We start from the raw sequence: 12,343 nt of genomic DNA on the forward strand, positions 1-12,343 counted from the left end.
TTTTCGTAGTTCCACGGGCTAGTTTGCGGTTGAAAATCTATTTGTGACGCGACGTAATGTACAACGGGCGTGCAGCGCTGCCGTGTTCGATAAATTTATTTCCCACGGAAAATTATTTACCGCGGCCACAAAACGTGTAATTTCTTTAATGCAATCTTTCACAAAAAAGATTTCTAAAAGAAAGGGAAAAGATTCTGGAGAGATAGTTCTGTATCCAGTGAATATTGATAAACATTGCAGTTGAAATTTGATCATGCACGCATATTTTTTTCGATGTATGCAAATTTTGCTCCAGACGACGCCAGACAGTCTGACGTCATTGTGCGGACACCTTCAAAGATATAAACATATACACATACTTATATATATATATAAATATATTTTTCGCTTGAATTCGCGCGGCTTAGCTCCGCTCGGGCCGGCTCGGCCCGACAAATTTATTAACCTCGCTACGCTCGGGCCTTCGGCCCTCGCTTCGCGAGGAATGAAGGCCGTCCCGCACAAATCAAAAATAGATTTAATACAGTAATCTATTCATGAACTCCTCAAGCCCATCATCTGTTATTTGAATTAGAGGAGTATATAGTAACTTGGCACTGCGGAAGGGGGCATTTATACGCAAATGCGCAGATTACTTTATTGAAGTAGTCAGGCATATAATGTGGACAACAGGTGAATTGACAGGTTAAGGAATTAGCGTGACAAAATCTAGCTCGTCCTGTTTGCGAAAAGAAACCTTTGATTAACTTGTATAGCTCGTATATTTAATTCTATTCAAGCGATTACAAAACATTAACGATAGCCCATCTTGGTAGTTCAATTAAAACAAATCAAACCAAAATTACGTTCACGTTGGAAGTGCTGATGACATGATACTGTCTAGCATCAAGGCTTTGATATGTCGCCCTGGAAAGATAAACATTGCCGTCAAACACTGGATTTTTACGCGCTATATGATTACTGTCCAAATGATAATAAGTGTTGCTGAAATCAGCGCTATAGTGGAACTGGCCTGTTCGCTCATCCCTCCTTACTAGTCTACGGTCTACGTGTTTCACAACAAAATTATAAGGAGGTTGTCGGAACTTTTCAGAAAACTCCACACCGCAGCCGTAACACTTTCTGACTTTGGAAGGCAATTCGACCAGTTCATACCTATAAGGAGAATGGCCAGAATGCCAACTAGCTTGCTGAGACACACAAGGGGCGGCTAATCCATAATGTGTATGGATTCCTGCTGGTTGTCGTTGTGAAAGAGGTTGATGAAAGATGACTGGGTTATATGTAGCTGCTGCAGAGGTTTGTAGGTTATCCAAAGTTGACGAGAACAAAACTTGCTGTTGCTGTTGTTATTTTATTTATTTAACATTTTTTTTACCCACGACTTTTACCCACGACATTTACCCACGACCCACACCCACGACCCACGACCTCTACCCACGACCCACGACCCACGACCCACGACCCACGACCCACGACCCACGACAGATAGTCATACTCGTGTGTCGATCAATGGCATATGTGCAATGGCATAAATGTAATGGTATATTTTACTCTTAAATTTCAAGAAACATCAGTGAGGTCACGCGTAAATGTGACGTAACACAATCTGACAAAGAGCGAGAGAAGGCAGCCATCTTGAAAATAGTATCTTGCTTGTATTTTTGCACTTTCGAGATGAGATCCTTTGAATTTGGCCGGTTCACGGACATTGAAATAACTCTGCAACTCGATCGCAACTAAGTGGATGTGAAAAAAACGAAGATTACGGAAACGAGGAGAAACTTTCTGTGCTATGGAACGGAACAGAGTTCGAAGGCAATCCTTTGGGGCTATTTCTGATCCTACTTTGAGGATATCGGGCTTCAAACGACAAATGAGGTTGATATTATACTTAGACTATTAATTTCATTTGCGTAGAAGTTAAGTTTTATATATTTTGCTACACGTCCGTATAAACACTCTGGTGATTTTAAAGACTAACCCAACATGAAAATGCTCTTCCATAAGTTAAATGCCTTTCAAAGTGTCTAATTGAGATGCAGCGAGATCAATGTGACGTATTTACCTGACGCTAGCCTGCAGTGTGTTCCATTTCCTACGTAGGACTGGTTACATGAGCAATTGAAGGATCCTAAAGTGTTTGTACATAATGCAAACCTGTGGCAGTCGTGGACACCGCTGACACACTCGTCGATATCTGTGAAAAAAGAATGCAATACATTTAGCTACATATGATTGTTATATAACAATGAGCTAACGATGGTTAAACTTGTAAGTAGATTTTTTTGCACTACATTTGACCGGATAGATAAATGTTTTTTTTTTTTAATAATAACACCGACTTTCCCTGTCAAGAGACCTAATTAACTTATTCTCTAACTGACGATGGCTGTTTCAAGGGTCAAAATGCAAAAAGGTAGTCTTATTGTTTTTACAATAAACTTAAATTAACATCCTTCTGTATCTCCTTGCATTTTCGTTTCGACAGGGTTTAGCTATGCGACTCGCATCAAGGTGACTGTCTATTTCGCAAAGTGGAATAATTTTCGAAGCAGTGAAAGAGCCAAAACTCGTTCAGTAATTTACAGTAAAATGGCCTAGCGAAAAAAAAAATGAAATTTACTTGTCACTGTCCACTTAGCTAACAATAGAAATGTGGGAAGCACCCGGTATGTCGTTGTTGATTGTTTGAAATTTACAACCGCGGTTATCTTTGAAGACACGAACAGCAATTTTTCGTTTATAAAACTATTTATAGGGAATGTTTACTTTGAAGTTATTTTTCTGCTTGTACTTTATATACTCCAATCAGGGAGCACCCAACAGTTCGTTTCTTTTGCCGAAATGTCACCTTTACAAACTTTCGTATTACTAAAAGACAAATTCCTTTTTTTTTCGAATCGGCAAGTGTGTCACTTCAAGAAAGGATACCAGGAACAAGGCCAGCAAGTATTTTCTAAGCACCAACGGTGGCTCGGAAATTCGGGAAATGAAATTTTAGCGTCTAAGACTTTCTGCAAATTAAATTTTCAGCTGAAGAATCCAAACAGATCAGACTGTGTTGATGTGCACAAAATACGCTTTTGAGAAGGCCGTAAAACGTAGCCGAAAGTAGCCGAAATATGCAAGAAATATTAATTGTAGATGTTAGTTCTGTCTCAGTCTCTCTGGCAACGAGTCCTCGCGAGGTACATTACGAGTTGTAGTTCAGCCTCATATGTAGAAACAATCGAGAGGCGTGACGGACTTTTATAAAGGTACCTTGACCCCCTCATACGTAGTATTTTTGGTTGTAAGTTTTTGACGTTTCTGCATGTCGAAATTTGAAAACATTATGCCCTTCCTTCTTGCTAGCCATTCTCCATTCTCTTGCTAGCCATTCTGCCTCACGTGGGCGTGCCAAACTCATGGCATTAATTAAGTGATTTTTTTTAATATCACCGGGTTTCCAGCTAACGCAATCAGTGGGTCCCATTGAAAAATTTCCCCTGGGAAATTGCGTACAGTATCTCTTTTAATGAAACAAATTGACAACTCAAGTAGCTTACCAGTACAAGTTTTCCCATCGCCCGAATATCCAGCTTCGCATGTACAAGTGTATGATCCATGCACATTACTACACGATGCATTGACATCGCAACCGTGTGAGTTGGTAGAACACTCGTCTATGTCTAAGAAATTTTCGGAAAGCAAACGTTAGTATATTTGTCACTAATGTGGAAATTCCCATGAACCTTATTTCCCAGTGAGATGTTATACCCCCGGATCATCATCATCATTTTTTTCTGGGGACGCGTTTTCACTTCATGTATGGGAACATACAGTCGCGTTTTAGCGTACAATGTGTGGATAGGAGTCTGTCTTGGATCTTGAATTCTGGTTTAGTAATCGGTTTTATTTTTTTATAGAAGTCTTATTTGTCCGAAATCCAGAATGTTGTTTTAAAACGATTCGTCTTCGATGAAGAACAAACATGTCTTTATTGTTCGGTACCATGTTCAATAAATGCACATTATCTGGACACATGCGTGCACGTAGTAAATAGAGATTACTCTTCATCCATGACGATGGTTTGAAAAGCTTCACATACGTCAAGAATGGTGAATACTTTGGCCTTCGTCTGTTGTGGAAGCTTTTCTTCTATCGTCGGCATTGTGTACTTGGGTCTTCTGATGGCCTTGTTAATGGTTTGAATTGGATCAATGCACATACGAAGTTTGCCGTTTGGTTTCTCTTTTACTAGGATGGATTCGAGCATAATGAAGGAGACGTAAAATGATCAGGCAAGAATGAAACTGAACTGGCTTATGAAGCGAACGGGAAAATGACCTAAACACAAACGTACATCTTGGAAAACAAGACAAAAAAATGATACCTGAACATACGTGACCATCCCCACTGTAACCCGCGTTACAAGTACAGTTGAAGTGTCCAGCAGTGTTAATACAGGTTGCGTTTTGGTTGCAGTCGTGGATGCCGTTGCTGCATTCGTCGATATCTAGATTATTCGAGCATAATAAAAGAGACGTAAAATGATCAGGCAAGAATGAAACTGAACTGGCTTATGAAGCGAATGGGAAAATGACCTAAATACAAACGTACATCTTAGAAAACAAGACAAAAAAATGATACCTGAACATACGTGACCATCCCCACTGTAACCCGCGTTACAAGTACAGTTGAAGTGTCCAGCAGTGTTAATACAGGTTGCGTTTTGGTTGCAGTCGTGGATGCCGTTGCTGCATTCGTCGATATCTAGATTATTCGAGCATAATAAAAGAAGACGTTAAATGATCAGGCAAGAATGAAACTGAACTGGCTTATGAAGCGAATGGGAAAATGACCTAAATACAAACGTACATCTTGGAAAACAAGACTGTGACAAATTATACCTGAACATACGTGACCATCCCCACTATAACCCGCGTTACAAGTACAGTTAAAGTGTCCAGCAGTGTTCATACAGGTTGCATTTCCGTTGCAGTCGTGGATGCCGCTGTTGCATTCATCGATATCTGGAGAATTGGAGAATTATATTGCATGAGTACACCGATAAGGCAAGGATAAAATTAAACAGGCTAATTATAAATGGAAAGGCAAATTATAGCTGAGTAAATGAACTGAATAAACTTATAGTATTTACCTTTCTCACAATTTTCTCCAGTAAATCCAGATGTACATACACAGAGGTACTTTTTGTTAGTGTAGCCAGACAGGCATTTGGCGTTGTTGATGCAAGGTTTGACGATCGAGCAAAGATTCTGATGAGAAAAGAAAAAAGAAAAAAATTGTAATACCCCGCCTCTATCCTCGCTAGGGCACGATATAAAATTTAAACCGACGAACGAGGCACATAGTACTCAGCTGGTTATAAATAATTGATAAAAGCAAGTCCGCGTAAAATAATTATTTTGTTAAAACCTACTATAAATATAAATGCAGGGGAAACGTGAAACGTAGAAGCAAACAACTGTTAATCACATGACTAACCAAGAAAGGCCCCAAAATTTGCAATATGCTTCAGCTGCTCGAGGCAAAGCTGAATAATTTCAATATATAATTTCGAGACAACAAAAGCATTACGATGTCCCTGCCATTTTATGTTGTTTATTTTGTGTAGTATTTTGGATCTTTTGGTATTTCAGTAAAGAAAAAGTTTTTTTAATAAGACGACTTGAAAAACTCTTGAACTGGAGGTGAGGAGTATAAGCTAATGCCCTATTTCTCAACACGGCGCTGTAGCAGGCCCTTGGCCGTTTTTTAAAAAATTCATCGCTCAACAATTATGTATTCATTCTGATTTGAATTATTATTCAAAATCGTTCAAAATGGAGCATTCCGTTTGCAAAACAATTGAACTGGTTAGACAGTTCTGTCAAATGGAAAACGCCCTTAGTATCGACACTTATTTCCTACGTAAGCTGGCTAAATCAGTGATTTTTCCTGCAAGTTGGTTTGCTTTGCTTTACAGCAAAGTGCACTTCTTATCCAACCCGTTTGTTGACCATGTTTGGTCTCGGGAAGGTTTTGTCCTTGGAGTGGGATTATGAGTTGCTGCAATTATCCAATCAAAATGACAAAAATATAATCCATAGTTCAGTTTTAATTATCACACTTTTCTTAAGTTCACATTTTGATGATAAAAAAGCACGTTATTTTTAAACGCTTATTTATTTTTTCAGATCTACAATTCATACCTCAGTGGCTCCATATGTCCAGCCAGGCCTTTCTATTACGTCTTCCGGATGCTGGAAGTGATCCGAATTACTCAACTCACAAATCATTTTGTTGTCAATTGGTGGTCCAATGTTGACTGAAACGCATTTGCTCTCCAGAACGCAACGATGTTCACAAGATCTGATGAAATTGTTTTCAATGGTAAGATTCAAAATTACGTGACCTTCCAGGTAATAGCCATGCTTTGGTGGCAGAAGTTTAATAGTTCGACAGCTCCCTACGGAAAAAAAATAAACTTCTTAGTCATAAACATCGTCATAAAAAATCAAAGATGACTTAAAAATTCTGACAAAGAGAGAAAAAGAGAAAGATCGAAGGGATTTCTAACTTATAGGCTTTGTGATTGGCCTTTTTCGTTATGTGGTGTGATGTTTGCGTCAGTGATTAGGGTCAGGGTCCAAACAAATGATGAGCACAACTTTAATTACGAAACACGGAAATCTGTCGTTATATTTTACGACAGCTCGAATTCATATTTATTACAATGCTCGTAGCTATTAAAGCCATTACACTTCTTACAGGTATCGTTGAGGCTTTTCAGGCTTTCTCTTTGCAGCTGCTCAGTTAACTGCGAGGGTCTTTCTTCTATTTAATCTTTTACTCTCAGTTCAGACATATGTTTCATACATTCATATTCATGGTAATATCTTTGTCAACCGAAGTCGCAAGGAGAAAAGTGAACGTGAAATTTAATTTTCTACGGATTCACTCATAGTACCTTGAATGCGAAAACTATAAAAAGTATTAATTGATTTCTTCACTCTCACTTTTTTGCTAACGAGAGATAAGACATTTTCTATCCCAGGCTTTTAGTTTAGTTGTTTATATTCGGCTAGGGTACGCAACATCGAAAAAACCGCAGCTCCTATAGAATTGGCGCGAAACAGAACGCGCTCTTCCGTTAATTTAGTTATTTAGGTCATTCCGCATATCTCATTTTCCGCATTATTATGACATTCCGCACTTCATGCCACAGGCCATTCCGCAAACTCATTCGCTTTTACCCTCATCGGTTGCTGAACCAGCAGTATGTAAGACAGAAAAAAATCGTCATGATTTAAAAGATTTAATCGAAATAAAAGGGTGATATTGGGGATCGAAAGTTTAAGTGCCAGAATAAAACATTCAGACTTGGTCACACACGAAATTTCGAATTTACTCGAATTTTGCATTTTACCTAAACAAAAAATCTCGCTTGAAAATCCATTTGACTTTTTGCATGTCCAAAGAGTGATAGCTTAGCGAGATTTTTCCCAATAAATTGCATCAAAAGATGTAGAAAATAACACTTAGCTTCCATAATCAGTTATGATTCTAAGAATATTGTGTATACACTGATAGTTTTACGGCCAGGTAAGTTAACGGAACGTTCGAGAAGCGAGTGTATCTAGGTCTAACGTTTTAGACGATGTAAACGCCTCTAACATAAAAACAGCGAATGACGCCTTTTGGTTTGGAATAATCAATATAATAAAACTCGTTTTCTCACCTTGCTGGGCATCAGTGTTGTATTGTAGCCAAGCTCCCCAAAGATAACAGATGAATAGGAAATCATATATGGAGAAGTAACAGCCTGCCATACTTTAAAAAAAAAATAAAAATAAAAATAAAAATAAATTAATAAATAAATAAATAAATAAATAAATGAAATGGATTAAAATTTAAAAGCATTAGCAAGAAACCGATAAAGCTAAATGCTATATTCATCATTTCATGCAGCTATGGAAAACTCTTTGAGCCTGGTTATCGACGAAATTTATCACTTCACCACTAGGTTTATTAATAATATTAAAGAACTGCCAAAACAAAAAAAAACAAAAAAAAAAAAAAAAAAAAAAAAACACACACACACACACAAAAAAAGGAAAGATGTAGTTAAATGCGACGATCTATGTCACTGGCATGGTTTATTGTTTACCGTCCCTAAAGCAGTAAGAGGCTTGTCTATAAACTAAGGGCACAGACTAACAGCGAGCCCATTATTTCGTAGCCTCAGGAAAAAAAAAACGTCATGAAAGCTTTTATAAGTTTATTTTCTAACTCGACGCGGAGCCGGATCAATTTGCACTAAGTTTGTTAATAAACTAGAAAACAAAGAACACTCCGTAAAAACTAAAGGCTTATTGTAAGTCGATTTTTCAACTTAATTATGGTGCTGCGGTAAGACAGCGCGTAAATCTCATCTGAAGACGAGTCATATTATAATAAGATAACTTTCATCTTATTTATACGACGATGTCGTCTTAGACTGAGATGTTTTTTTCTTAGATCCAATGTGCCGTGGTAAGTTATATTTTTATCTTAACTCAAGATTTGAACCATCTTATTGAACCTGATATATGGAGCAATGAAAGCACAACAAATTTCAATCGATAGTACTTTATTATACCAAATCTAAAATGCGTAAATTCATAAGAAAACAGAGGCCGGGCTGCGGCATTTTAAATACTGTTAACGTTTTGTTGGTCTTAATAAAAAGTGTCGTAAATTATGAACCTTGCATTGCAGATTGTCTGAATTGTCACTGCACTCATTCCTCTGATCAGTGACGCAGCAGAATTTTTGGACTCATCTTTGGTTTTCAAAAAAACACTCGGTTTAGAAAGCGACAGTAATTTCTTCATGTCCATTTTCATTCTTTTGTCTAGTTCATGATGTTAAATTCGTGTAAGTTACAACGTTTAGCAGGGGCTTTAGACCGTATTTGATGTCCAGATGTCATTTGAATATCGAAGTTGTTGTCTCGAAATTCTTGTAAATTCCCCACTCTCCGCTACTTGAAGTTTGCGATGGATCAAAGCTCTGCATTTTTTTGAAATAAATTAATCAGGGAAGATCAGGAAAGACCTCCTGAAATAAATTTGGATCCTTTTGTGTTGGAATTTTTCGATTTCTTCCAAGGCAACTCATCAAGCAAGTTAGCAATATTTATTAGTTTTTTTTTTTTTACCGAGAACTAAAATGGTTTTACAGAATTGCCAGAATCGGCCTGGTGAGAGTAGAGAATTTTTTTAAGGGAGCTGTTTTCATTTTAGGATCATTTTTTTTTTTCCAAACGAATGCATTAAGCCAGCGATTTTCTCAATAGAAGAGGTAGTTGTAATGGCATTTTTGGAGAAACACCCATCAACTGTTAAGCATACCTAATTCATTCAAGCATAAAGCGTATTGCATCTTATGCAGGATGGCAGTATCTTATAGCCTGCTTAGGCGTCTTAAAATTTACACAAGACCGAAAAAACTTCTTAAAATGAGGGCCCCATCGACCCAGATTAATGTAATTAAAATTGCTCTTTCTTAAAGTAAGACGCCTCAAAGTTGATTAAGATAAGCGCTTCTCAATGAAGATGATTTAAGACAATATTTAAGACGACCTCTTATATTATATATAACTTAGACTCTAATAGCCTTCATTTAAGATCTCCTGTGTTAATATAAGATGATTTCCGTCTCAATTTAACGTGGTGAAGGTGTTTCATAAGACGGAAAACGTAAGGACAAGTCTTAGTTTAAGATTTTAGTTTTTACGGAGCACGCTCACCGCGGAAATCATTTTTAAACACGGTTAATTCATACGGTCTCGAAATATTAGTTGAAGGAAGTAGAATATTTTCAATAAATTGCGCCAGGTTGTAGATTTTGCTGAGCTAGTGTATGCAGACTGTTTAGATCTCCCATAATTTCAGATTTCTCAAACAATGTGGCTTTGTCGGTTTTGCGGGGGGGTCAAAGAGTTAATTTTGGTGGAATGTCCGTTCGAAAGATATCACCCGTCTCAGTCAGAAATTCGCATTAAATTGTGAAGAAAAACAAGCGTTATCTTTAACGAAAGGTCACCTGAAACTTTAGCGACGCTGAAAAACTAATCCCATTTGTGTTCGGAGGACAAATACGTCGGTAAAAGTGCGGAAAAAGACCCGCTAGCATTTCGAAAAGCCAACAACAGCTCGTAAATTCGAGGAATAGTATTCTATACCCTAAAAATTTCAGCTAAGGAATACGAACGGATCAAGCTGCGTCAACTTGTGAAAATTTACGCTTTGGAGGTCGCAAAAAAGATTCGAGATTTTTTAAGGAAAGAACATTTTTTACTATTTTTGGTTGGGTGCTCTTGGTTTTACGCTAAACGGAGGAAATTGTCTACACACAAACTTCCACTTTGTAAGCAGAAACGAGGTTCGTGTTGGTCGCACAGGGCACGTTTCTCTTCTAAACATGCGAAGTACGGTCAAAATCGAAGACGAATGTGCACTGGCATGGGTCAAAATTGTGCTTGACGAGTTGACTCTCGTCTTTACTTGCTTTTATTGAAGGACACGATGCACCATGTATTTTTCTCATAAGAGAGCAATCCTTTCATTCGTTGTGGTTGCCAAAACTTCCATAATACGGCATAAAATATCTCCATTTTGTTTCCGTTAATAAGTCTCGTATCGTTGGCCAGAAATAAAAAGCAATGAGTTCACGAACTGGGAAAATTGTTTAATGCTCGAACTTCTTTCTTTGTGTGATAATATCTAAATTTCGTTTTGAGACTCCGTTTGACTTTCCTGTGTTAAAGACCAATAAACTAATAAAGTTCACTAACGTCGTCCGAACAGTGTTTACATGGCTATAAATATTATTACTACATGTATTATTATTATTATGTTTATTTCTCTTTTACCTTTCTGGGCATCTGAGTGGTCCTGTAGCCACTCTTCTCAAGAAAGAGCAGATCAACAAGCTCGAACAAAGAAGATCTTTACCCCCAGACAATGATTCGCCGTGTGTATAATTGGTGAATACGAGACTGACTAGAAAGATATGGAGGTGAGTATTGATCACAATGCGATGGGGAAAATTGTCATCCATCTAGGAATGACATAATTAGATAATGGCACCAAACCACTTTCTCATCTATTATTTATTGTTGGATGACCTTTAAGGGAAGACACTAACGTAAGCACTTATACCAAATTTTTTTCTCCTTTGATAATTTCTATCAGAAAGAAAATAAGAGAGGGAAAAGGGGAGATATGCTTGACTAATTATAAAACGAAGATCCCTTATACAATCGTACTGAAAGTGACGTTTTCTTTTCAAAGTTTTCGTTAGAAATATTCAAAACACCGGAAGTTTTTACCCAGCGAACAGACCTCCCGGCTGGGGATAAATTTAAATGTCTTGGCTGACGATAGTTCAACTGTCCGTTTGTTTGTTTTTTCATAAGCGTTATGCACTCTTCGTATTAGTAAAAAGTGAAGAAGATTTGTCATGTACATAAATTATTTGTGGCGGCTGAATAAGAAACACAGTGCTGAATTTTGCGACTTTACTTTCTATCAGGAAGAAAATAAGAGAGAGAAAAAGGGAGAGATATGTGGAAGAGGTATATATTTTGATTGACTAATTATAAAACGAAGATCCCTTATACAATCGTACTGAAAGTGACGTTTTCTTTACAAAGTTTTCGTCAGAAATATCCAAAACACCGGAAGTTTTTACCCAGCGAACAGACCTCCCGGCTGGGGATAAATTTAAATGTCTTGGCTGACGATAGTTCAACTGTCCGTTTGTTTGTTTTTTCATTAGCGTTATGCACTCTTCGTAATTAGTAAAAAGGGAAGAAGATTTGTCATGTACATAAATTATTTGTGGCGGCTGAATAAGAAACACAGTGCTGAATTTTGCGACTTTACTTTCTATCAGGAAGAAAATAAGAGAGAGAAAAAGGGAGAGATATGTGGAAGACGTATATATTTTGATTGACTAATTATAAAACGAAGATCCCTTATACAATCGTACCGAAAGTGACGTTTTCTTTTCAAAGTTTGCGTTAGAAATATCCAAAACACCGGAAGTTTTTACCCAGCGAACAGACCTCCCGGCTGGGGATAAATTTAAATGTCTTGGTTTACGATAGTTCCATTGTTCGTTTGTTTGTTTTTTCATTAGGGTTATGCACTCTTCGTAATTAGTAAAAAGGGGAGAAGATTTGTCATGTACATAAATTATTTGTAGCGGCTGAAAAAGAAACACAGTGCTGAATTTTGCGACTTTACTTTCTATCAGGAAGAAAATAAGAGAGGGAAAAAGGAAGATATGTGGAAGAAGTATTTAT

The 12,343-nt window shown here is 37.4% G+C and overlaps 2 protein-coding genes across 11 annotated transcripts in view; one reads left to right on the top strand and one right to left on the bottom strand.

Annotated features, from left to right (window-relative positions):
- Nucleotides 1–12,343, bottom strand: part of LOC146455921 (uncharacterized) — a 416,007-nt gene that overhangs the window by 329,072 nt on the left and 74,592 nt on the right. For 9 of the 10 annotated variants that reach the window (XM_085093654.1, XM_085093653.1, XM_085093655.1 and 6 more), the window contains exon 18: nucleotides 3,552–3,674. In XM_085093654.1, coding sequence (XP_084949780.1) covers nucleotides 3,552–3,674 — 123 coding nt within the window. Of the gene's footprint in view, nucleotides 1–2,068; nucleotides 2,201–3,551; nucleotides 3,675–12,343 lie in introns of all 10 variants that reach the window. The other variant, XM_085093662.1, reaches the window with a different exon arrangement.
- The window catches only part of LOC146455929 (uncharacterized), a 364,345-nt gene that overhangs the window by 231,828 nt on the left and 120,174 nt on the right, over nucleotides 1–12,343 (top strand). The gene's annotated exons all lie outside the window — the stretch shown is intronic.

Source organism: Pavona decussata, unplaced genomic scaffold, assembly GCF_977016875.1.
Source record: "Pavona decussata unplaced genomic scaffold, jaPavDecu1.1 SCAFFOLD_265, whole genome shotgun sequence".
In the NCBI taxonomy this organism is placed as follows: Eukaryota; Metazoa; Cnidaria; class Anthozoa; order Scleractinia; family Agariciidae; genus Pavona; species Pavona decussata.